General features: G+C 46.6%; 1 protein-coding gene across 4 annotated transcripts in view; it reads right to left on the bottom strand.

The window, feature by feature from the left end:
- Nucleotides 1-27,255, bottom strand: part of SLC8A3 (solute carrier family 8 member A3) — a 214,254-nt gene that overhangs the window by 11,268 nt on the left and 175,731 nt on the right. For 2 of the 4 annotated variants that reach the window (XM_050953467.1, XM_050953466.1), the window contains exons 4-5: nt 19,027-19,044; nt 489-613 (exon numbers count right to left, since the gene is read on the bottom strand). In XM_050953467.1, coding sequence (XP_050809424.1) covers nt 489-613; nt 19,027-19,044 — 143 coding nt within the window. The remainder of the gene's footprint in view (nt 1-488; nt 614-19,026; nt 19,045-27,255) is intronic. The other 2 variants (XM_050953470.1, XM_050953468.1) reach the window with 1 other exon arrangement.

Below are 27,255 nucleotides of genomic sequence, written 5' to 3' on the forward strand. Positions count from 1 at the left end.
GGAAGATGAAGCCCCTAAAGATGGGGCTGGTGGCTAGAACCAAGCAGCTGCCCTTCTCTTTGTGCAGTGTAGATTCTCCTCAGGCTTCTCCCTGCCCCTCATCCATCCTTCCTCTCCCCAGGCATTTCCACCTCACGTGCTCTCTCCATAGGGGTTGCTTTGTCCCCCATCATCTCAGGACACTTGCTCCTCCTCTGTCAATGGGGTAACTTACCTGCTCTCTCCACAAGGTGCTCATACACCTTCCCTTCATCTCTCCTGAGGCTGCTCCCTCGTGTCTCTTTCCTCCGGGTTCTCCCTTAATCTCTCTCTGCTAGGCCTCTTTCTTCAGGCACGCTCTCATTCTCTCTCTTCCCCTTGGCCACTCCCTCTCTCTCTCATGGCTGTCCTCTCTGTTCAAGCCTCTACCTATATCCCTTCCCTCCAGCTGTTTCCTCTCCAGTGACACTATTATCTCCTCATGAAGAGCCCCGGTACCCAGCACTGACCTTGAATTCATAGGACTCCTCAATGATGACCTCTAGTTTGGGATGCTCGCCCAACACTGGCTTCCCCATCTCTGCAATCCTCTTGGCTTCCTCCTCTTCGATGGTCAGCTTCCTCTCTGCCACTTCTGTGAAAACAGCATCAACACTCAGCTGAAGCTGAGCACAAGGCAGGGGTGCTTGGTAGATGCTGTGAAATGCCTTGGGCACAAATACACACCTCTGACATTTTGCTTAGTTCACAATGAACCTCATGAGAGTTAATGGTGGGACATTAGGTGACATGGTGGGACATTTTTAAAGAGCTGCTTCTTGTATCTTCAATGAATTATACTTCTCCTGAAAATGAGGAACCTATCCCACCAGCTCGAGCCAGGCATATACTGGGGAAAGCATCCCCTGTAATGCTAATGCACTTCAGTCCTTACCTACCCCCTCACCCTGAATATTCCAGTCCTTCTTTCCCCTCTACTGCCCATGTGCCTCACTCTGGATCTGCAGCACCCTCAGCTATTCCTACCCTGGGCTTCTCTACTGTAAACCTAGACTGAGCACATCAAGCTGATTGCCCTTGCGGCATATGCTGGGCTTCAACCCAGGCCTCCAGAAGTGAAAGACTTGTGCATTAAGGGTTTGATCCTTTGCCATTAGAGCTAATGTGAGTTTTCCCATAGCCTTTAATGGGAACAGGATCAAGCCCTAAGACACTAGTGATGAAAAGTGCTAGGTTAGGTATCCCTATTATTACAGTACTGAGCACCCCTAAACCTGATTTTAGTAAAACTGTGAACATGTGGGCATATTCTGCCCTCTTCATCCACATGGTACAACTAGTGATGGCAATGGGAGTTCTGTAGGAGGAATGAGTGAAGAATATGCTGCTGGCCACAAGGTCTCAGTCAGTCTGGAGAGGGAAGAAGCAGTTAACAGGCCCATAACTGTCCCCGCTCTCACTTCTGGCTTGCCAGAACAATTCATTGCCATTTACAGAATGTCGAGGGGGTGACGTGTCCAGGTTATTTCACAGCAGTGGGAGATAGCAATGGGGCCTACCTTCCCCGAGGGGGACATCACCTAGAGTTGGAAGGTAGTGAGAACTGGCAGCACAAGTCCAGAAATGTCTTGACTGGGAAAGGGTGTGCTCCTGCAGGGCTGCCCTCATTTTCACTGGCAGCCTGCAAATACATTGTTTCTATTAAGATTTTTAATAGAAACACCCATGTTTTTGAGGAGCAAAAGCCAAGATTTCACTGAAAACACAAAAGATCTCAGGGAGAAAAGGCCAGTATATAACAAGGGACATAACTAATTGTTTAAAAAAATAAAAATGGTCCTTTACCCTGTCTTGAATTCCTTTATTAGTCTGACATGCACCCCTCCCCCATTCCTTCCCCTGCTTAAGCAACCACAGCTTTAGTGGGATTGAAGCACCAATTCTTGTTACGCTTTAGCACAAGAGCCCTTTTAAGAAAATGTTAATGTGCAGACACGTTTTCTAGTTTGAATTGAACAAGAGATGGAATCTTTTTATTCCCCTTTGATTCAAAAATTGCTTTGAGCAGTCTATTCCATTCAGGGCTTGCTTTAACTCTCACTCAGATACATATTCACAGGGGCATGCACACACACTCTTAATTCTTTCATTCTGCACTGTAATTACGCTTACGTCACATTGTGCATTTCCTGGGGGATTCCTATCACTGGAAAATGTACAGGAAAAAATAGGTCAGGGACCAAGAGGGCTTTCTTTTCATATAAAACTGGATGATTAATCCTTGATGGAGAAAAAAGCATCCCCAAGCTTCTGAAGGTGGGAAACAAGGTGCCCCATGTGGTGCTGCCTGTGAGGAGCAATCCACTAAGACATCCCCTTGTGGTGTTGTCTCTGGTCCTGGATGATACCCTGAAGGCTCCCCATGTGATATTGTCCATGGTAATGATGCAGAATCAACCAACCTATTGATGTGGATGCTGTCCATGGTGCTAACTACGGTTTCCATCCCACCCCACCCCACAGCTTGCTGGGATAACAAAATGAAAGTGGAGACTGGCACTAGGATGGAGGTGGGGATGATTATTCATGAATTTATCTTCAAATTCTGCATTGTGATTGGACCTGGCCATGGTTGTTAGCTATCCCACTGACTTCCATGTCATAGGCTTTTGTTCACATGGCTGTTTGGGATGAAACTTCCTTTCATGTGACTTTTGGGATTCATGTGCATACGTACATATTCAAGATGGAAATGTTTTCCTGGCCAATCTCTACATACTGGCTTCACGTGTTTGGGAGCAAGGGTGTAAGGAGGCCTGGATAGAGTAGGAGAGCCTCGTGAAAAAACGGTTACGCACCTTCTCATAACTGTTGTTCTTCGAGGTGTGTTGTTTGTGTCCATTCCAAGCATGTGTGTGCATGTGCACGGTAGCCGGAAGATTTTTCCCATAGCAGCCTCCATCAAGATGGTCTGGGCGCCTCCTGGAGTCGCATCTTTATGGCGCTCAATATAAACCCCTGCCATCCTGCCACCCCCTCAGTTTCCTCTTGCTGGCTACTCTGACAAAGGGGTAGGAGGGTGGGTATTGGTATGGACTTGAACAACACATATCGAAGAACAACAGTTAAGAGAAGGTGAGTAATCCTTTTTTCTTCTAAGAGTGCTTGTTCATGTCCATTCCAATCAGGTGACTCACAAGCCCAAGTCCAGGAGGTAGTGTCGGAGCTATCTACTCATTGTAGCACAGCTCTTCCAAAGACTGCATCATCCCTTGCCTGCTGGGTGATTTCCTAGTGCATGGTGAAAGTGTGTATGGAGGACCATGTCGCTGCTCTGCAGATTTCCTGGGTGGGAACCTGCACCAGGAACACCACTGAAGAGGTCTGAGCCCTGGTGGACTGCGCAGTGATCGGAGGAGCAGGCACCCCTGCCAGGTTGTAGCACTCACAGATGCAGGACGTGATCCATGATGAAATCTGTTGAGAAGAGACAGGAAGACCTTTCATTCTGTCCACCACTGCCATGAATAACTGGACAGACTTTCAGAATGGTTTTATTCTCTCAATGTAGAAGGCTAGTGCTCTGCGGACATCCAGTGGGTGAAGCCTCTGCTCCCTGCTGCTCGAGTGCTGCTTAGGATAGAACACTGGGAGGCAGATGTCCTGGTTGGTGTGAAACTGGGAGACAACCTTCGGGAGGAAAGCTGGGTGAAGTCTGAGCTGGACTTTGTCCTTATGGAACACAGTGTAAGGGGGCTCTGATGTCAGGGTCTTGAGCTCAGAATCCCTCCTGGCTGAGGTTATCGCTACCAGAAACGACACCTTGTATGAGAGAGAGAGCAGACAGCATGTTGCCAAGGTTCAATGGGCGATCCCATGAGTCTGGAAAGGACTAGACTGAGGTCCCAAGCCGGGACAGGCTGCTGGACATGAGCGTATAGTCTGTTGAGACCTTTAAGGAAACGGCTGACCATAGGGTTAGTGAAGACCGAGCGGCCCTCTCCACCTGGATGAAAGGCAGAGATAGTGGCCAAGTGAACCCTTATTGACGACATGGACAGCCCCTGCTGCTTGAGATAGAGAAGATAAGTGGCACAGAGGTGAGCGTCGTGGATCAATGATGCTGTGTGGACCAGACTGAAAATCTCTTCCCCCTAGCAAGGTAGGTAGCCCTGTTGGAGAGTTTTCTACTGCCCAGGAGGACTTGTCTAACTGAGACAGAGCAGGAGAGCTCCATAGGGTTCAGTCACGGAGCTTCCATGCTGAGAGGTGCAGCAACTCGAGGTTCGGATGCTGGAGCTATCAATATCACTGAAGCTTGTTCCCTCCATATCTTGACAAGCATCTTGTGAACAAGAGGGATAGGAGGAAACACGTAGAGGAGATGGCCTCCCCATGGGAGGAGGAACACGTCTGCAATGGAGCCCAATCCAGTGAGGATGCATCCGTCACTAGGGAGAGAGACAGCTGAGGGCTGGAGAAGGGGAGGGAGTCGAGAACCTGGCGGGGCAGGGTCATGACCCTGTCCAAATTGTCCCAGGCTGGCTGATACACCAACACTGGCCACAACTGAAGTCTGGCATGTCGCACCACGCAGGTACGGGCTGCCGTGTGTCCTAGAAGTTTCAGCAATTCCTTGCTGTGGTGGTGGGGAACTGCCTGAGACCTCGTATGATGTCACCCAGGGACTGAAACGTTGCTTCTGGGAGGTATGCCCTGGCTTGTGTCGAGTCAAGTACTGCCCCTATAAACTCTATTATCTGAACCAGGAACAGCATTGATTTCCCCTCATTCAGAAGAAGACCCAGTTCATTGAACGTCAATCTTATGAAGTTGACTTGTGTCTCCACTTGAGACCTGGAGTGGCCCTTGATGAGCCAGTCATCGAGGTGCAGGAACACCTGTACCTGCCATCTGCGCAGGAACGCAGCCACGACTGCCATGCACTTGGTGAACACTCAAGGAGCCGCTGACAGGCTGAAGGGGAGGACTGTGAACTGGTAGTGGGTGTTGTTCAACACAAACCTGAGGTATTTTCTGTGGGACAGCGTTATTGCTATGTGAAAGTACGCGTCCTTCAAGTAGAGGGTGGCATACCAGTCTCCTGGATCCAATGAAGGGATGATGGAAACCAAAGAGACCATGCGAAACTTGAGCTTCTTCACGAACTTGTTGAGTTCTCACAGGTCTAGGATGGGCCTGTGCCCACCTTTGGCTTTCAGAATTAGTAAATACCAAGGATAGAAACTCTTGCCCTTCTGCTCCTGAGGAACTTCTTCCACTGTTCCTAGCAAAAGGAGTGAGTGCTCCTCCTGTATAAGGAGTTGCTCGTGAGAGGGGTCCCTGAAGAGGGACAGGGAAGGGTGGGAGGGCACAGAATTTGATGGAGTATCCCCTCTCTACTATGTGGAGCACCCAGTGGTCTGAAGTGATATGGGATCATGCCTGGTAGAAAGGGGACAGTCGGGACAAAAAGGTAAGGCAGAGCAGATCCAGTTCTTGTTCTGGTGTGCCGTCCTCAACCGCACCTTCAAAAGGTTGGTTTGGGGCTGGAAGATGGTTTGGGTTGGCCAGAGCCCTGTCCTGAGGACAGGTGCGGCCTTTTTCTGCTGCTCCTATTCCTCCTCCTGGAAACATCCTGTCGGTTCTGTTGGCAGAACCACAGAAGAGGCTGAGGACTGAAAGGCTTCAGCTGCATGGCAGGAGTGTGTAGGCCCAAGGATTTGAAGGTGTCCCTAGAGTCTTTTCGGCTGTGTAGCCTTTTATCTGTCTTCTCCAAAAACAGAGTCACACTCTCAAAGGGGAGGTCCTGTATGGTCTGCTGGACCTCGTACAGGAGACCAGAGACCAAGAGCCCCTTCTCATGGCCACCCCCATGACATGACTGTCGTGGCTGCATCAGTACAGTCCAGCACAGACTGGAGGGAAGCTCAGGAGATTAGCTTGCCCTCCTCAACCAAGGCTGAAAACTCAGCACGGGAGTCTAGGGGGCGCAGTTCCGCAAATTTTGCCATTGTGCCGAGGTATTATAAAAGAGTACTGGCTGACAATGGCTTGTTGGTTGGAAATTTGGAGCTGCAATCCACCCCTGGAATAGACTTTCCTCCCAAAAAGGTCAAGTTTTTTAGCCTCTCTGTTTTTGGGGGAGGGGCCTTGGAAACCTTGCTGCTCATGCTGATAAGCAGCATCCACAACAAGGGAATCAGGTTGCGGGTCGGAATAAAGATGTTCATAAAGTTTAGAGGGCACAAAATATTGCCGTTCATTGCACTTGGCAGTGAGTGGGAATGAGGCTAGGGTCTGCCACAAGGTTTTGCTGGTGTCTGCAATTGTTTTTATGGGCGGCAGGGCAATATGGGAAGGTCCAGAGGGCATGAGGATATCCACCATGGGATCAGAGTCCTCTACTACCTCCTCTGCCTTGATGCCCAGACTCTGGGCAACCCGGCACAGCAACAGCTGCAACACCTGATTGTCATCGAGCGCCAGGGCTATGGCGGTGCCAGCCAGCACCTTGTCCGGCAATGACTAGGAAGAAACCACAAAGAACAGTGGCTGTTCCCTGCCATCGGCGCCCAAGGGATCCCATGACTCTTGGAGATCCCGGGCAGGTGCTGATGCGGATGGTGCCATACTTAGAGCTGGGGCTATTGACACTGAACTCAGTGCCAATGTCAGCATCGGAGCTGCCACTGGTGGCAGTGTCGGTGCTGGAGCTGCCGTTGGGGCCGGGGCTGCTATCAGTGCCACTGCTGGTGCAGGAGCTGCTGTTAAGGCCAGTGCTCATAACAGCGGCGCCGCCTATGCTGGCACCTAAGCCAATGTCGGCAGCGAAGCTGCAGCTGCTGCCGAAGTTGGTGCCAGCAATGGTGCTGCAGCTGATGGTGTCGACACCGGTGGCGGTGGTTCAGTGGCCGGCTGTTCAGTTGGTGGGATAAAGGTGGCTGAAGCCATCGAAGTTGCTGCTGAGTGGGACCCTTGACTCCTTCCCTGCCTCTGGTGAAAGGCCCCAGGAGTCCAGAAGGGCCACTGCAAGGGGTTCTGCCACTGCAGTGGCCATGGCACCGGGTAAGCCCATCTCTCCTGCCGTCACCTGGACCTCCTGCTTCTGCTCTTATCGGAGCAGTAGGAGTCTGATTCTGACTCTGAGGTCTCCAAAAAGAAAGACCACAGAGGAGCTGTGCTTTGGGGCACTGAATGTTGGGCACTCAGGGACCGACTGGGTTCTCTCTCTGGAGGTGTTGATGTTGGGAGTGCTGTGGAAAAGGGGAGTGCCAGGACATCATTGTTGGCTTCCCTCTTGACTGCACCTGCCGTGGTGGTGCTGACGGGGCCGGAGTCTCCTCTGTCCTAGGGGGTGAGAACAGCAGAGTGAGGCGCAGCAAGTTTTGAGCCACCTCAAATGCCTTTAGTGTCAAGGGGAGCGGCAGCTGCCTGCTCCTTAGATTTGCCCAGGGGAGAATGCTCCCTCTTCGGCTTCTTCTTCTTCTAAGGCACTGAAACTGGTGCCTAGACACCGATTGGCCGCGGGTGGAGCCGTGCAGGTACCGAGCATCTCGGGAGGAGACCTTTCTTGGCATCGGTTCCCAAGATGATGGTGCCAATGTGCTCTGTGCCGAGGATGTGCTGGGTGTGGGGTCCCCTGACCCTGGGTCTGAGAGGGGGCAAAGAGCTGCCTCCATTAGGAGAACCTTAAGCCACTCTTCCCTTTTTTAAATCGTTCTGGGAAGGAATTCGCAGCAGATCCTACAGTGGTCCTTTTGGTGACCTTCCCCTAGGCACCTTAAACAAAAAGCATGGGGGTCACTCTTTGGCATGCACTTAGCGCAGACCTTAAAGGTTTTAAACCCTAGGGACTGTGGCATACCCCAGTTCCAGGGAGTCAGAAGGAGGGGAGAACCCCAACTAACTCTAAACTAACTAAAACTATTATCCTATACTAACTGATTAAGAACTATGTACAATAATGAAGATAAAGACACCTGCTAAGCAAGGACTATGGGACGTTCCAGCTAACCGTCACTGGCGGTAAGAAGGAACTGAGGGGCTGGCGGGTTGGCAAGGCTCTATTATTGAGCACCATGAAGGTGTGACTCCAGGGGGCGCCAAGACCAACAGGATGGACACTGATATGGGAAAAATCTTCTGGCTCCTGTGCCCATGTGCGCGTGCACACCTGATTGGAATGGACACAAACAAGCACTTGAAGAAAAATCACTGACTTTTTCAAATATAAATAATACAATACTGGCATGATGCGGAAAAGGGAAAACTGGGGAGAGGCATGGAGATGCTTGAATAACAACAGTCCCTTGCCTGCAGGCACTTGGCACATGTTCTATCTTCAGGAGCTGTCTGCAGTGTGGCTAGGCTCTCAGGATCAAGTCCCATGGGAAACCACCTCTACGAATTCCACAGGCTTATTTATAAGCTCCTGCAGCCATGTGGTCACCTGACAGTACGACACTGAATGGCTGCTGACAGGACACCCATCAAGCCCACTGCCATTGACAGACTGAACGGAGAGCCAGCAAGTAGCTGGGCCAGTGACTAAGGCAGAGTCAGGGAACTAGCTGAAGCAGCAAGGTGGTGATGGTAGGTTCCTTGTTGCTACTTCAGCATTTGAACTTAGGATAGCACAAGCCCATGATGTGGTTTGCTGTGGAAAAGCTGCTCTTGGTGAGTGGATATGTGCCCTGTATAGGAGAGAGCATGAACCTGCAGAAGGATGGGTGAAACCAGCAGAGGGGCCAAGACATGCTGCAGGAACAGCAACAGCAAAGCAGGAGGGATAGAGGCATAGGCAGCTGGAGATGTACCAGCAGCAAGTGATTGAACAGTCAAAGGAGGCCAACCAGAATTGGCATCCAGTGTAAGAGGCCAGAAATGATTATCTGAATGCTAGCACAGAGGCTGTGCCTGCTCTGAGTCCCTGAGCTCCTCATGAGGTGGACACTGCTGCTTCTGGCCAACAGGTACCAGTGCTGCTACCAGGTGGATACTACTGCTGCTGTTCCCTGTGGTTAGGTCAGCAGCATCAACCACCTTCTGCTCATCAGGCTGCTGAAATGGGTACTGCTGCTTCTCCTGCTGACAGCTAGTGTAAGATTCTCCCTGTGGTGCCCTGGCTGCGGAGATGACTACTAGTGCAAGTCAACAGGAGTCTCCCGATGACGTTGGGGCTGCTGGAGGGCACACTCCTATGTCTCCTGCTGCTAATGAGCTGCATCCTTCTGATCTGCAGGCTGGAGCTGAGAGCCTTCTCCAGACTTTGGAGGCTGATGGACACATCTGACTAATGGACACATCCCACCGTTATTATTTGACAAGTTGCAAGGAATTTCATAAAACAACCAATCAACCAACCACCCTCAAACAAGCAGATCTGGAGATTGACAAAAGGGTGCGGCTGACACCAGCGTCATCCCCACCGACAAGCGTCATCTCATCAACAAGGGACGTCAGGATGTCACTCAAGAGTCCTTGCAAGTGGCAACTTTGACCACACAAATTTCAGACTGCTGACTTTCTGAGCCTGAGTGGGAGGGCTCTAAGAAGTGGGAAGATACAACACAGAGGAGTCTTGCTCTGGCCAAGCACTGAGGCGCAAATTACTCAGGGATTCTTGTACAGTTTATAAACACCCCAGGTAATGTCAGAGACACTGAGGTTTATGAATCCTGTACAGATTCCAGTAGATCTCCTATTCCTCACAAGAAGTCATATAGGGATTATAAACTCAGCATGGACTCTTTTTATAAACCTTGCCTGGACTCACAAACCCTGCCAGATTGACTGAAAATGTTATAAACCTTACAAGGCCTGCAGAGTTTATGAAATACACAAGAAATCCTAAGGCAGTTGATACTACATTAATCCATCGTAAAAGCAGACACAAATACATCCATCTTTTGAAATCAATAATGTACTTCAAAATGTCGCAGCAGACCTCTCAAGCTCTACAATTGGCAATCCTCTTTTCAGCTGATGGGAATAAGTTGGTAAACTGCACAGAGCAACAGAGGCTGCAGCAACCGGCAAAAAACTAGCAGTAACAAGGCACAGTGGAGCTCCGAGAGAAGGAGCTGGGAGGCAATGAGCACAAGACAGGTTACCATGTGATGGGAGAGGATCCAAGGGCACAGAGTGGCAGAGGCAGGAGTGCAATTAGGTCAGAGTGGCAGCACCAGAGGACATTGCCCCGCCTTTTGGCCCTTTGCTACATGTCCTGTGCACATTTTGTTTTTAGGAAATTAAGAGGCCCGTGTCACAGAACAATTAGTAGAAAATGTTTGGAAATGAAAGCATCAAAGGAAATTCCTAGATGATTCACAATATGTCTCAATAAGTGAAGGGAAAAAGAAAGCCTCAAATATGTATTTAAAAAACCAACCAAACATTAGAAAGCCAGTGAAATTCTAAGTTAAGTTTAAACTTCAAAAAATCCCCAAAGTACTGAAAGTGCAGAGCTGGAGTACCCCAAACAATCTTAACTATGCCTCTGTATTGCCACCAGTTCTCCATGCTAATTTAAGTGGCAATCATGTCTGGACACTTTATATCTACAGTGTTGACAGTATGAGCCACATGTGTCAGCTGAATGGTATCATACTCTTCGTATGTCTGTAAATGACACTCAAACATACTCTGTGGGTGCCACCTACACGACCAATTCACTGTCTGGTAGCAAGACAGAAAAAACAACATTTCTAGGCACTAAATCCAAGAGTTATAGCATGCTCATCACCATGGTAGCTGTGCCACCTTCAAGTCTCAGATTTTTTAAAACACATTATTGCTTTGCTTTTTCATTCTCCCTCCTATTTGTTTGTTTTATTCATTGTGGAAAACCTAAGTGAATTAAGCGAGTTTTGTGATTTGTTCTGTGGGTGATGAGGGCCATGATCATTCTGCTGTGAGATCCATAATTGATGGGCAGCTGGGAAGGACATTCTGTCTCCTACACTCATGTGTCTCACCCTTGTGGCTCACAGTTGTATTGTTCTGCTGTTAATGGCAGTCATGGTCATGTGGAGAGAGCCACATCCTCAGGTAACCTTGGCCAGTCCCCTGAAGGGCTTTGGAAATCAGGACGAAAAACCTTGATTTTGATTCTGTGTTCCACAAGAGGCAATGCACACAGTGGAGCGCTGGGTGTTGTGTGCTCAGTGGACTGTGTTGCTGAGTGCGTGGGCCACCTGTAGATGGAAGAGGGCATTGTTATAAGTTGCAACCACTTAGGCATCTAGAAGCAGAGAAGAGGCCAAAAAGGCCTGGTCTTTCTCGATGAGTGCAAGACACTTCTACTGTGCTTCCTGCTAGCCATCACCAGGACCTCCATCTTCTCCATGCTGAGTTTCAGCCAACTATTCTTCATCCAGGGGCTGATGACTCTATGGTAGCTGGGAGATGGTGCTGATAGTGTTGGATATTAAAGAAATGTAGAGCTAGGCATCATCTGCATATAGCTGTCACCTGAGACTGTGCTATTACATGATCTCTTCCTGCAGCTTCATGTACCCTTCATGCCAAATCAGATGAAGGAGAAGACTGAAACTTTTCGGACTCTACAGATGAGGGCAGAGAGTAGTTGCTTATCCTGATTCTTGAGTTTTCAGTTTGAGAAGAAAGATTGGTGTAATCTCAGAGATACCTGTTCACCCAAGCTAAGTGATTGGCACAGATTAGAAGTCTCAAATGCCGTGTCAACATCCAGTGGTATGAATATGCCATTTGTCCATGGATAAGAGGCCATCTTGCCCAATGTCCTTAATATACACATAAAAGTTTTAACCAACACACATCTCACCTTCTCAGGAGTTGTCTCCTCTATGGTGAGATCGATGCTGCTGCAATCGATGCAGCAGGGGTCGATTTAGCGGGTCTAGTGACGACCCGCTAAAATGATGGCAGAGCGCTCTCCAGTTGACCCCGGTACTCCAGCTTTTTGAGAAGAGTAAAGGAAGTCAACTGGAGAGCATCTCCTGTCAACGCAGCACAGAGAAGACACTGGGGTAAGTCGACCTATGCTACGTCGATTCCAGCTACATTATTCACATAGCTGGAGTAGCGTAACTTAGGTCGAATTACCCCAGTAGTGAAGACAATCCCTTCTCTCTCATCTCAGTGATTCTCTGATGAAGCCTCCCAACCTGTATCTTCACTGTGAGGCAGAGAACTATTATTATCCCTACATTACAGATGTGGGATCTGAGCAAGGTGGAGAATTTCTCAAGGTCAAAGAGCAAATAAACAGTAGAGCTGGGCATATATCCCAGTTGTTCTGGCTCCCTGTCCTTTGTTCAAAGCAGTATGTGCTATATTGGCAGGAAATACCAAAGTTAAATTTAAGTCTGGGTTGACCTAAAATACAGGTCCTTGAACCCAGAGGAGTATTCCCTGCAGGGGGTGTATGTCCAGGTGCAGTGTCCAAGGGCTCACTGGATAAATTTGAGAGGTCTTCAGGAGGAGGGATATGGTCAAATATTCCTACCTTCATGTGCCTCTCTACATCTGAGTGCATCTGAGCGCATGAAACTCTCCCCTCCCCTCCTCAGCAAAAAAATAACAAGGGCTATGATAGTTTTTTTAAAGAAAGACCATTTTTAATTTGGCAAGTCAAATCTGTCAAAGTGAATGCTGCCAAAGAGCAGCTTAATTATTAACCAGTCCTGATTTCTGTTTGTATCAGCCTCAACACTCAGCTTTCAATGTGGATTGCACCCTGGACTCCTTGCTGTCAACTCCAATTAGCCTGATAAGGTCGGGAGACACCAGGCAAGAAAAGGAGCCTGGCAGTTCTTCCTAGGTTCCCTCCTCTGTCTCTTAGAGATGGGTAAGGCTGGATGAATGGCTTCCTCCTAACTCCTTCTAGTCTGAACATAAGTGAATGCGAACATTATTCCTATTATTTAACATGCAGACTGTGGGAGCACATATAGGTCTCAACCAGGTTAGGCCCCGTTGTGCTAGGTGCTGTACGAACATACGACAATCCTTGCCCCAAAGAGCTCAGAGTCTGTAAGACAAGATCTAACAGGTGGAAGTGACGGGGATGCGAACAATTCCCAGGCAGTCAGTTTTAGTGATGACAGCTCACGTGAATAGCAACGCAGACTTACGGATAGACTGTTTCCTGATTCAGGGTCACAATCTGCCCACAGGGCCTTACCACAGGACAAAATGCTTTGTAATAGTAAGTTACAAAGAGTTTCACTAAACACCCCAAAGCCTATGCAGAATTATTCAGTCTGCTAAACCAGTCTGGAAATGTCAGGCTCTCTCTGTGGAGGAAGGCGGAACCGTGTTGCAGGGAGTCGGCTCTCTGAGGCCTTCTCTTTCTGGCTCTGCCACTGACTCGATCTGTCACTTTAATGCTCCAGCCCTCAGTTTCCCCACCCGCACCATGGAAATAGCACTTGTCTACCAACATAGGCATCATGTGGGTTAAGTCACTGATATTTGGAAAGTGCTTTGAGATCAGTCCATGGACAGCACCATGGCAGTGTCAAGCATGCTGAGTGTGAAACTGCAGCATTTGAGGCTGGAAATACTGGGAACACATCCCTTCTGGGCACTTCTAGTACCAGCCAGAACTGGGAAGGACAGAGACATCTGTGAAAATGGGGCTGCCTGTAATAGCAGGGGACAGGACTCATTGATCCTCAGGTGCCTACCAATCCGATGCCCCAATAACACTAATTTAGAATAAAAACATGTTCTCCAAAATGTGTGGAGACCCCCCACAGGGGAAAGAGACTGGATGAAGCTGGGCTACATTCATGATGTTGACCCCTTGCTAATCAGCTGGGCATCGCCTGGGAGTTGACGAATTCACAGGGATTTCAGGGGTTGGGGATGCTAACTGGGGAAGAAGGAAGATTTCCAGCTGCTGTGAGATAAATGCAAATGACCAGTCTTAGAAACAGCAGTTCAAGACATTTTGTCTCTTTTTGGCTGGGAACACCCTCACCTGCCTGACCTACCCTCACAATGTGACCCAGCTGTCCCTGCCATTGCTTCTCAACATCATCCCTGGGTAGGAAGGAGGTGGGGTGCACTGAAAGCTCAAACTAGGGGTGAGGAAGAGGCAGAGCAGCTGTCGTGCAAAGACAAAGAGATGATACCAAACAGAGCGTGGTAATCTCAGTCCTGCAGGACAGCACTCTAAGGCTTTCTGTGTATCGGTTGCCAGCGTGAAACACAACGCGTATCCCACTTAGCTGTGCACCAGCTAGTGTCAAGGAATAAAGTGACGCTGCAGGAGATGCCAGCAGGAGACTCAGAGCTGCCCTTCCCCAACCTGCTCTCTAAAATGCTTGTCACCTATAGGGGAAACCTGAGAGAACCTGGCTGGGTCAGCATCAGCCTGCGCATGCAAGAGAGTCTCCTCCATCTCATGTCCCAGCAGCATTCACTTCCTTCTAGCAAGCGTAGCTCTTTAACAGAACTGCCAAGAAGCTTTTCCTTTTGCTGTTTGTGTCCCGGGCATGGGCCCTTCCTTTGGCCCAGGAGCACAGGTTAATGTAGCTATGCTGGAGGGTGAGGGGACACAATCCTCCACCTAACTTCACAGATTAGCTGCTGGGCTGTGGCTCCACTGGTCTCTGTACAGGGCACAGCAGGGCTTATGTCTTTGTACTGCAGATGTGCTGGAGGCCACAGGCTGAAGTGAGGGCTTCACTGGGCTCACCGCTGTCCGAACACTGAGAAAGAGACAGGCCCGAAGACTTACAAGGAGAGTTTTATGGAGGGTTCTGAAGGTGGATAATGAGGTAGCTTTGCAGATGTGTATGGGGAACTCCTCCCAAGCACCGGGCGGGGGGCAGCCCAAGAGAAAGCACAAAGAAAAGTTAACCAGTGGGTGTTGGAGGCTGGTATGATGGGCTGGCTGGAGGCAGGAGTGGATCTTTTGATAGTGAATCAGAGATGATAGGTCAAGTGGGGATTGGTCATGAAGGGCCTGGAAAGTAACAACAAGTAGTTTATGTTTGATGGGGGTACAGAAGGGGAACCCAGTGGAGGGATGCAAAAGAGGAGCAACATGGACAAAGTGATGGGATAGGAAAATGATCTTTGCAGAAGCATTCTCAATGGGTACGAGAGGGGCAATATTGCCTTTGTCAAAGCCAGAGACGAGGATGTTGCCGTGACTGAGATGTGAGATGATGAAGAGGACGGTCAGACATTCCTATAGGAATAACTAGTAAATTTATCAAATACCATCACTATTTCTCCATATTAACATTATGCAGCGTAGTCATTTCCCAGTACTAACAACAATAAGAATAAGACCAATAAGAACAATGAATTCCCCAAAGTGATGAAAATGAGCGTGTTGCAAAAATTGCTACTTTAAGTAGAGAAAACATGGTTTTGTGGTTAAAGCAAAGGGTTCCAGGTCCTATTTCTGTCCCTGCTGTTAACTCGCTGGGTGATTATGGGGAAATCACATTGGCCTCTGTTTCTCCATCTATGGGGATGGGGCTAATATTCATCCACCTCACAGGAGGTTTTTGTGGTTCAATTTACACTTGAGGTCTTTGGATGAACAATGCCATTGAAATATTAATCGTATATTTAAAAATCAACATGTTAAAAGTGTGCTGACACCTGAGATGATTTTAAACATCTCACTTACTTTTCATTATTTATGCTGCTTGCCTTGTGCATTTCTCTTATGTTGTACAATGAAAATATGTCAGTTTCACATTTGCTTATATTCAGTTTCAGTTTCAAAATCTCACACACTAACTGTGCTGTACTGTTTCCATTGCAAACACTGCAAGGAATGTTTAAATGAAAACAAAATATGAGCAGTGGAATTTTTAAAATTTTACAGAAACATCTGTGTTGGTCTGAGGTTTGATAAAACCTTATCTCTAAAAACTTAAATTGTGGTCCTAGGCCAGCCCAACACATTCATTTCATGCAGTCAGAATCAGATACTTTAATCTAGCAGCCATCAGGTGCATCCTAAAACAGTTCTTTTCAAAGTTCATTGAGTCACAAGTATGGATTGCAGAATGAGTTTGGATCAAATAAGCACGGGCACACGTTCAAATGTGAAGTTCATCCAAACTCAAACTCATTTAAAACAAAAATATTTTCAATTTTTCACGTGGTTCTTTACTTTCAGGCTTGGGAGCAGCAGTCCAATAATGCCCCACAAAGTTGTTCTCATGAGATTTTCAAACCAAAATTATTGGAAATCTTGCGAGGCAGCTCCTTGTTGTGTGATTTCAGCACACCCCCATGCTGCAAACACATAGAGGCTAACTGCAAAGATATGAACTTCTCCAAAATCAGGGGCTGCTTGGACCTGGGGGGTCTCAGTTTGGGCCATCTGTGTCTCTGATACGTATCCAGAGTTCTAGTGTGTATACAGACAGAAGTGAATATCTAACCACTTGAGCTTTCCTCCTCGTTAGTCACAAGCCAGCCAAGGGGCAAGCAGTAGGCATAAGCCTGACATCAGTGCTCTGTGCTGGAGACAGAGTGAAGAGACAGAGCTACAGATGCCCTGACCCTAAAAGCTGCTGGGTTTCTGGAGAGCAAACAATGGTGGGCGGAAGACATGAAATACACACACAAGAGAAACAAGAATCGCCAGGAGAAATGTGAGACATCTAGGGGGAGTCCAAAAGGAGGCCAAGTGACAGAGCCATTAGGTCACTCCGGTACTCTTATACTGCAATTAAGCACCCATGGCTGGTCCACGTCAGCTGACTTGGGCTTGCGGGGTGGTAAAATTGTGGTGTAGACATTCGGGCTTGGGCTGGCGCCTGGGTTCTGGGCCCTTCCTCTCTCGTGGGGTCCCAGAGCCTGAACATCTACACTGCAATTTTATGGCCCCACAGCCCAAGCCTCCTGAGCCTGAGCCAGCTAACAAGGGCCAGCTACAGGTGTTTAATTACAGTATAGACAAACCCACCGGCTCTAAGACAGGTCAGTGGGGCAGCTGCTGGGAGATGAGGAGCTTGGTAGGAAAAGGTAACATGAAAAGCCGGGGGTGGGGTAGATGACAAGCTCCAATGTAGTTTTTACAGACACTCTGTAATGTAATTTTTACAGACACTCCTGAATGCTTGCCTTTTCTAAATCTAACATGACACAGACTAAGTGAAAATGTCACATCCATCTCTCCTTATTAGCCGTGATTGGTACTGAGTGGTGCTCTAATGTGTGTTTCTGCTATGTGGGGGTGTGGGTATTATTGATATTGGTCTGGATATTTTCTATCTTGGTATTTGTAGTTTTAAACACGTACAAGGTACAAGTGATGTCAGTCCAGCTCTGCACAGAAATAATGCGCTGCACACAACAGATCTGACATTAGATAAACATAGCATTCTAGACAGCCTGGCGAAAGCCAGTGTGACTGAGGGGGAACAGGGTACCCTATCCTCAGGACCCTTCCACTTCCTCCAGGTCAGAAATTTGGCCCTTTTTTATTAACTGAACAGCAACTTTCCATAGATGGTGACAAATTATCCAGTAATACCTGCCAAATGCAATCAAATTTGATCACAGAGTGGAAATTATATTAATACAAATTATTTGGTTCCAGAGGTTCTGATCAAATTAAGTGGCTAGTGAATTAAAGCAACAAAATTGCTGTGAGAAAGGTTGCACTTGACTCATTTCCCATCCTGCTGAAGTTGAAGAACTGACAAAATTCATAAGAGAAAAGCTTTTCATAAGTATCCTGAACTGAACTTTGGGGATTCTGTGACCTTTGCTGTCATTAGCCATGTCCTAATTAGCCCCGTTTGGGATTCTGGACATACTCTATGGCAGGGACGGCTCTAGGCACCAGTGTCCCAAGCACGTGCTTGGGGCGGCACTTCTCAAGGGGCGGCATTCCGGCCCTTTGGGGCGGCACCTTTGCTTCAGCGGCGGCACTCCAGCCTTTTTTTTTTCTTCTTTGGTGGCGGCACTCCATTTTTTGTTGTTGTTGTTTGTTTGTTTTGTTTTGTTTTGCTTGGGGCGGCAAAAAACCAAGAGTCAGCCCTGCTCTATGGACAACTGCCTTAGAGTATTAGGAATTGAAGGTGGTAGCATAAAGATATTTTCCTCTTGATTTGCAATGAAGTCTTGGATATGGTCTTTGATCCAAATGCCACCATAACTTGGGCATGATGAACATGTATGAATGGTTCACCTTAAACTCTTCCTAGAACAAAGGCTTCTCAGGCTGTGGTCTGTAGATCACTGGTGGCTTGCAGAGCACTTCCAGGTGTTCTGCAGAGCTGCTTCTGTCACAGCAGTTCAGCATCTGTCAGTTGCAAGCAGTGACACTTCCTGATAGTTGTAGTCCAGTTCAGGACTCATAATTTCCAGAATTTTTTTTGTCCAACTCTATTGAAAACACAAAAATACAAGCCCTTCTCTGTGCCTTCGAGTGCCTGCTTCTTGTGCCAAATATTTCTTTAGTGCAAACTCAACCATGATCAAACCTGGAACTGGAGGGATAACAAAAATACAGAAGGAATAACTCATACTACAATGTGAGCTTAGCAAGGCAGGGCATAGTGTCCTGATTTTCCCTCCTTTTGGTATTGGGGAGGTCTACACTGCACTCTCTTCTTGGTGGCACATCAGTTGTTCTCTAGGAGGCACTTATGACCAACCTTATACCCAAACTTCCAGGAGTTTTCTTTCGGCTGCCTTCCACTGTGAATTCTGGGGGTAATACCACACTTGGGCCCACTCTGTTTTATTGTAAGTAAGCACTATAGATGCAGAAAGGAAGGTGTGTGATTGGGACTGGGAAGTGAGGTGTCCCATGTCCTAAACTATCAGGAGTTGTAGGTTCAACTGTATGTTATTGGAAAGGTCACTTCCCCTAGATTTGTGGCCAAAAAAACCTTGGATTTGACTTTTGACCTCATGTGTCAATAACTGGTGCATGCTTAATGTATCTGCTCCTTGGGTACACAGCCTAGTAACTGTGATACAATGAGCATGAGCACAAAAGTCTCTGATTGAAGAAGAGAATGAAATCAAAGCCACACCGATAGAGCAAAGGAGTGAAAGCAGTCTTACCTTGAGTGAGTAGCAGCGCTGTATGAAACAAAAAACAAAAGAAGGAAAGAAGAAAACAGGAAGAGAGTTAATTTCCCATTTGGAGATGGCACAAAGGCTATTTGCAGATGACAGTTTTAAATGAGTGATGAAGTTGGCTTAGTGCAGCGTGTGAGCTCTCTGTAGCCGCATGCTTGGTGCAGATTTGTGAGCATGCCCAGTAGCAGCAGGATGAGAATGAGGCTGGAGAGAACAAGTGCGTCCCAAGGGCTCTGTGTTCAGAAGTATTCCCCCTCCCCCATGAGCCAAGGCAGAAGGATGGGACTTGGGATGGGATAGTGGGTAAGGGACAGGAAAAGCGTGTGGGGATTGTCACTCCTGATATCAGGGTCTGAGATGAGCCAAACTGTCCAAAAATGAGTTGGAAGTGTCCCTGCTTGAGGCACACTATGTAGACGTGGAGAGGGCTTGCCAAAAACAGGAAGGCCTTGATACACTGATGCACTGACAGATCTTCTCTTGTATATCAGATGTGAGTGCAGGCAGTAGCGGCGGTGAGGGGTTCACTGAGAAGAACTTGGCCAGGGCAAAGAGTGTTTATAAAATGGGCACTGACCCTAGGACCAATGGAGATAAGGGTAACGCTGCTAGGCATCATCCCCAACAATTCATAGGGAAGTTCTGATTTTCGCAGATGCATCCTGTGCCCCACAAGCTTAGCTCACGGAGATTTAGAGTCCCAGATGGGCTGTAGATGTCACAATGAGCCACCATGTTGAGTCTTCACAGGTCTCTTGGCTTCCAGTTGCACCTACGCATGATGCTATTGCACTGACATGTGCCGCACGGTCTACCCCACCACACAAGGATGCTACTGCATTCCAACCATGCACTGCAAATGCAGTTATTTGGTCCTGCAAGATTAGTACAGGCTGAAATACTAGAGTGTAGGACGAGGCGATAAGAAAGGAGAGAATAGTCTCCCCCGTTCCAAAAATGCTCAGTATGGTCCTCCTGTTGTCACTGATTGTGATTACCTGACACCACCTTCACCTCCCCTATCTCCTTAGTCTCCATAGTTGTCACAAAGAAAGATTCAACTGGATCCCTTCTAGGTTTTATCCCTAGAAAACTGTGGCCAATACTCAAACAAATCAGCTCCAAACTAATCTTACCAAGATCTTGATAAAATGCTTTATACTGGCTGAAAATAGCAAACCTCCTTTGAATAGGAACTGAGCCCTCGTTCCATCACTGAAGTTTGCCCTCCACCCATCATTCAAACAGAAAACCGTCCAACTGGCCTCTCAAGATTGGATTGTGATGATATGAAGATTTGGTTAAATAATGATAATGCTCTCATTACCTATTACTATAGCTTTTTCAGTTCAAGAATCTCACAACACTGTACAGACAACTAATCAGTATTAGCATCTCCATTTTACAGATGGCGAAACGGAGGCAAAGAAAGGTTACGGTGAACATTTGAACTTACCCAGCTAAATTGTGGGTTGATTTTCAAAGCTGGGAAAAAGAACCATGAGTTTTGAGTCTCAGTCCCTTACTACTACTACTAGACAATACTCCCAAGCACATTTTTTTGATTCAAGTTTCAGTGGTGTCTGAAAAGGAAGTATCAGCCATATGATTTGGTGCTAACATGAAAACATCAGTGGCACTATACATGATCACACAGTCAGCCTGGGGTCTGGCATTGTCCTTTTGTGTCTATAAGTGTTTGTGTTCTCTGATGTGCTTCTACTGAAAATAGCAGGGCCATTCCAGCAGAACACAGTAGGTAAGAATGCATCTGCGGTTCTCCTAAATGTACTAGACACCTGGTGTGTGGTGTAATGTATGAGGTATGTCCTAATACTGCACTGATTTCAAAGGAACACCCATGGAATGTCAGCAGCACAGCAGATGTGTCAGAAGGTCAGCAGTGAAAGGAGTCTGAGTAGACTCACGACTCTACATTTAAAGCCTTCTATGGGTTTTCAGAGTCTATTCTCACTAGATCCTAAAAGGAGAATGATTACCTGAGGCCCCCAAATAACTATTTGAATGATTAAATATTTTTGAGAATTCACTCAGGAAAGGGAAAAACTGATACGACTAGCCAAAGCCAGGTATGGTGTAGATATGAAGTTTGAGGTCTTTACCCTATAGCTCTTACATTCCAACTCACTCCTAAAATGCAACTCCTCTGTCTGTTCCAGTCCTGGGGCCTATATACAGTTCTGGCAAAACTCCATGTAAACTGGCAAACTGGACCTAACTTCTACTGCAAGACCTCCTAGTTCCTATGACATTTCAAGGAGGTGGACTAGAAATTGTGCAGTAGCTTCAGGAACATTCAGAAATGGAGATTTTAACTGAATTAAATATGAACATTAATAATAAAATTGGTACAGTAACCCTGGTGTTATTGGCTTAATATTAAATTCAATTTATTTTACACTACTCTGAAATTTTCAGTGTGCCACAGATTTTTTGGTATTAACAATGTGTATCTGCACATATTCAAGAGACAAGGTGGGTGAGGTTATATCTTTTATTGGACCAACAGAGACAGACAAAAAAATTTTGAGCCACACAGAGCTCTTCCTTCAGGTCTGGGAGATGTACTCTGCGCATCAAAGCTAAATGCAAGATGGAAGAGATTGTTTAGAAATTGGTCTAACAAAAAATATTACCTCACTCACCTTGTCTCTCTAATATCCTGGGACCAACACGGCTGCAAAAATCACTGCATGTCTGCAGATAGTAATTGCAGATTGTAAAAGGTGTCAGAGGTTTAGGAAATTATGTAGGGCACAGTTTGCATCTCTGGCACGCTGGGAGGTTGTTTGGGATTGTGGGGCATGCATAATAGCTGGATGTCAATATCCACATGTACTTTGTTATTGTTATGTTTCAGAGCTAACTTCCAATTGAGATTAATAGGAGACACCGACATATTTTAGAGCTACTATTTCAGGATGTTTGCAGTTTCAAGTGGGCTTGATTAGGTTGCTGAAAGCTGGTTCATGTTTGGAAGTTTTCTCTGAAACCTTAAGAATTAGAAATATAGGGCTTGAACCTTAACTGCTATGAACAGATCCAGTTCCAATTACTTCAAATGTTCTTAAAACGAATGGTTAGATTCTGGATTCTCATTCCCTAACAAGAGTGGATGCTGTGACAGATTTCACGGCTGCAGAACTGTGGGGAAACACAGAGTACGAGCAGATTTTTAGTAGTCCAGAGCCCAGGAACATGATTAAACCATTGCCAGCAGCTGGAAAACCAGTTGTTATGCTTATTGCTGAAAGCAGCTAAAAGGAGGCCTTTCTGACCTTAGCACAACTATCAGACCGGGGGGGAGGGGAAAGTGAGTGACCTTGAGGAGTAAACATGACCCTGTGCCCTCCTGACTTGAGCTGTTTTTCCAAAGCATGCAGTTTTGCAAGATGGAAAGTCTGCCAACTGTTAACTATTGCTATACAGCTGGTTAACTAATAGAAACTATAGGCTGGAAATCTCCACACTTCACTTAGCTTCTGCTCAGCAGCTGTTTTTGATGAACAAACTATGCAATACTAACAAACTGGGTATAAAAAGAGGAAGAAATCTCAGCTCAGACACTTGAGCAACTTGGACACTAGGAGGCTTGGCCACCGCTCAAGTTCCCCTGCAGATGGAAGGCTGGACACTGGACATTTGCCGTTATCTACTCGAGACCTCGTCAAGATCCCTGGTAAATATGAATTTGGGATTTTTGGGGGTGTTTTACTAATCAGTTGCGGACGTGTGTAAGTACTGGAGACTAAATAAAGTAAAGCTTTAAGTGAAAGCGCTCTTGTACTGTGCTGTTTATGCCAGCCACCTATCAGTCAGACGGCCTCGTCACCATTGATTTATTTCCTGCGACCACCTCACCAAGAGCAAAAGTTACCAAGAGCTTTGGGTACAGAAACCCCAGGTAACAACAGGGGCCTGAGCTCTGCAAACTCATCTCCATTTTGATACGCAGCACCTCCTGCTTTCTGGATTGAGACCGCCACACAGCCTTGGCACTATTCCTCAACCTTGACCTACAACACTCTGTTCATTTCTAACCTTGAGTCTCCACACAGCTTCAGTTGAATGCACTTCAATGCCAACCGCAGCACCCCTGCTCTGGTACAGTTCTGGACCTCTGCACAGCACTGACAAATGTAATTCAATTTCTTCACACAAGTAGAAACATTATTTTGGTGTGTAGAGTCAGTGTTCAAAATTAATCTAATAGTGAAATATTACTCGCCCCTAAGCGACAATGATTATAAAAACATTGCCAGTTTTCATGTTTCATAAAGCTATTATCATATTCTGGTGCTCTGGGATTTGAGTTTATACTTTTCATTTGCTTTTGAGCCTGCAAAAGAAGTGTTTTTCTCTTTTTCAGTTATGATATGATATGATACATGAATATTTGAAGAAGCCTCTAAAACAATGAATGGAACATCAAGAATACAGAACAGGAAGCCACGGGATTGCTTTATCTTTCTGAGTGAATATAGTTCACAGAAGCAAGAACATGATTTCACAGACAGTAGCTTCCTTCTTGCACATGGACCAGCTAATGTACTTTAGTCCTGACCTGTAACATCCCCTGCCAGTTCAGTCCTGGATCCCTCTGCCCCTCTGCAAATACACACCAATGCTCATCTGAAGCATCCCTCTGCTTTTTGATCTGGGGCTCTCACACACCTCTGCTAGTGCACCTCATTTCTGATTTGCAGTGCCCTCTGCTCTTCCGGTCACTGGTCATGACACAGTCAAGCCAATGCACCTCACTCCTGGAGTGTGTCATTGTTATTAGTGTCTAGGGTATTTTAGGTGCCTGACAAGCATGTTACTATAGGAAGCCACTAAAAGACTCGGCTTTTACACTATAATAGCAATCCCATGTATCCCTTGCCTAAACATTGCAGGATGTGAGATGAGATGAACACATGATACGGCAGACAAAGCAGGTAGCATTAATTTTGCTTCCTGCTGAATTCCCAGGAGACATGAATCTATGTCTTCAATATATCCTTTTCCAGATTGTGACAGAGAAGGCAGGGCAGGGGATTCCATTTTCAGTTATAAAATGAAGGAGTAGATAGAAGGTGTATAAAGCTAAAATAACTAATCCCTAGTATAATCTCCAGAGCTCCAGTAGAATACCCTAGGGATGAATTTAACACACAATGTTTTCCTTCTTATTTATGTCCGGCCTCTGCATATACCGCTAATTAAGCTGCAAGAACTACTCTGTTAGTACGAAATGTTTCACATGATCACTTGCAAAGTACCAAACACTGTATCAGAAACAAGAAGGAGCTGGTCCTTTAAGGCTTGGAACTCCAGAGTAACCTAAGATTCCAAAAGGGGCACTTGGCAACTATAAAATCATCACAACAAATCCAGGGTAAATTGTCTTTGATGTTTGCTTGGTTTGCTTCCAGGCAGAGAGGTAACGGCCAGTGAGAATCCAATCAGTTGAAGGAGAGTCTGGCTGGAGTGCAGACGAGCATGGTGTCATGTCCGAGATATGCAAGAACAACTTTTCTGATACAAATCCTTTTCCAGGGCAGCTTTGCTTTCCTATTTACTGAACTTGCCTTCATTTCGCTGTTGCATGATGCTATATTTGGCCTGGGTCTAAATCAAAACCCTGGATCCCAGACCCCCTGAGCTGGTTTTGTTGGCTTGTTTGTATAATAGGCTGAACCAAAGTCCCAGGTCTGAACACTTGCTTTTTTCTAGGATCTGGTAACTGGTATCTGAACTTCGCAGCCCAGGCCAGTATCTAATATCTATAATGTTTGTGGTTTTTATATAATATGAAGCTCATGGGCCAAATGCTACTGTGCAGGTGACACATCATTAGCCAACATTCTCCTTGGTGTAACTCCACTGAGATCAATGAAGGTTGCTCCCAGAGTGACTCTGGCCCAGGATGAGAGTAGATCAGAAAATGGGTAGAACTAATAATGTAATTTATACCAATCTGGCATTGTGCAAAATGTGTATTGCATCCATTTCCAACCCACCATGTCATTTTCATCACTGCTTACTTCACCATAGAATTGGCCCTACATTTTATTCTGTAAACAATATTAAGGGCAGGTCTACACGACCGCTTCAGTCAATCTAACTTATGTTGCTCAAGGGTGTGAAAAAGACACCCCAACGAGCAATACAAGTTACAGTGACTTAAGCACTGTCCACACCAGCGCAATGTAGCTTCTGCCTCTCATGGAAGTGGAGTAATTATGCCTACAGGAGAGCGCTCTCCCATCGGCACAGAGTGTTTTCACCATCCATGCTACAGCGATGCAGCTGCTCCAATGTATAGTGTAGTGTGGCCAGCCCTAACATAAGGCCATGTCTACACTTTTAACTTATGGTGGCACAGCTGCGCTGCTGTAAGAGCGCTTGTGTAGCCGCATTATGCCACTGGCAGAGAGCTCTCCCGTTGACATAATAAAACCAACTCAATGAGCGGCCGTAGTTGTGTCGGCGGGAGACATAGCACTGTGCACACAAACGCTTAAGCCAGCAAAATTTATGTCGCTCAGGGAGGTGTTTTTTCACACCCCTGAGCAACGGAAGTTTTGCCCACATAAGAGCTCATGTAGACATGGCCTAAATGTTTTCTAATTTCTATTCCTGGAGAGCCTCTAAAGAGAAAGGGTACCCTTGGACGGTTAGATGCAGGATGTCCATAGAGGAAAAGTGATGCAAGGAGGGAAGCAGCAATGGAGTCTTGATGAGACTCAGGTTTGCACAACAATAATAGTCACTGGCAGCAACAAGAAGTGAGAGCAGCACTGTCAGGATCATACCGGACCTGAAAGGAGCTCAGTGACAAAACACATCAAATTGCTAGAAGCTAGCATCTCTGTGCAATCTACTGTAACTCTTGAGAAGACAGAGGAACTTTAAGAGGCTGAACTTCAGTAGTAGTGAGCTCTCTGTGTGCCTGTGGGTTAATGATTTTCCATACGAAGGTGTCTATGAAACTGGAAGCAGGAGTGTGCCCTTTCCTTAAAGCAGCATAAAGAACTAAACATGTTCTTGAGCAAGTTAAACAAGTCAGAAATGTTACTGCATTAGGCCTAATTCGGCTCCCACTAAAGTCAATAGCAAAACTCCCTGACTTAAAGGGAGAAAAATCAGATCCACTCCCTTCATTGGAAGACTTGCCGCAACAAATTTGGTCAGTATATTGCAGGGCGAAATTATAATCCCACAAGGTAAATTTTTGATGGGGTACAGAGGACAGTTTGGAAAAAGAAATTTAAATTTCCTAGAGCTATTCCCATCCACTGGTCATGAAACAGAACCTTCCAACGATGACTCTCGGCCACAAGTTCCCTCTGTGAAGTGAAGTCTTCCATGCTTGGCCTATCTACTGTTAAACGGATCCCTGCAAGAGACACGTCATCCCACCTGCTACTTGCTAGTGCAACACCAACAGACCCTGGTCATCGGCGGGCAGGAATGAAGCTGGGGCCTCTGGAGCTTAGTGCATGAGCCTCTACTGCATGAGCTAAAAGCCAACTGGCTGTTAGCTAAGGCTGTAGAGCAAATTCATTAATCTCTCTCTCTAAGTGGTCTTGGTGCCACTAGATGGGACAGAACACCATACCCAGAAGCTGTGTGAGTTACACCAGGAAAGGTGGAATATGGTTCCAAAACCACTGCCCATGAAGAAGAATCTCCTAAGAGGGATTCTGAGTTTCAAATTGCTGTGAAAACATATCGTGCAGGAATCAACTCTTCATGAAGTTTCCATGAAGGATTCTCACCCCTCTGTAAAGTGGAATAGTCCAAAATCAGCATTCACCCACTATCCCTGAAGTTAAATCTTTCGCCAATCTGCTGTGAAGTGAATTGTCCCAAGTAGGGCTCTCAATTACCCGCATGAATTGTAATTTTCCAAGCATGATCCTCATGCTTATGCAACATCAAATAGAATCATCTAAAGTGGTATCTCATCTGCAGTTGTTCACAGCTCCAACGCTGTTCTCTGCGTAGCACTCTGGGGTTAACCACAGATTAAGCAAAAGGTGGGGATTGGCTCCCAGAAAAAGGAAACCAAGCTCTGCTCCTGTAATTCTGGAGTGCACAAAAATTGTCAAGGCTGATGTGTGACCAGAATACAGACAGCCTGGACCTCTCTGGCACTGCAGGGCTCTGAGTAGCAAAATACCTAGGTCTGAATTGTGAGCT

The sequence above is a fragment of the Gopherus flavomarginatus genome, chromosome 5, assembly GCF_025201925.1.
Source record: "Gopherus flavomarginatus isolate rGopFla2 chromosome 5, rGopFla2.mat.asm, whole genome shotgun sequence".
NCBI lineage: Eukaryota > Metazoa > Chordata > Testudines > Testudinidae > Gopherus > Gopherus flavomarginatus.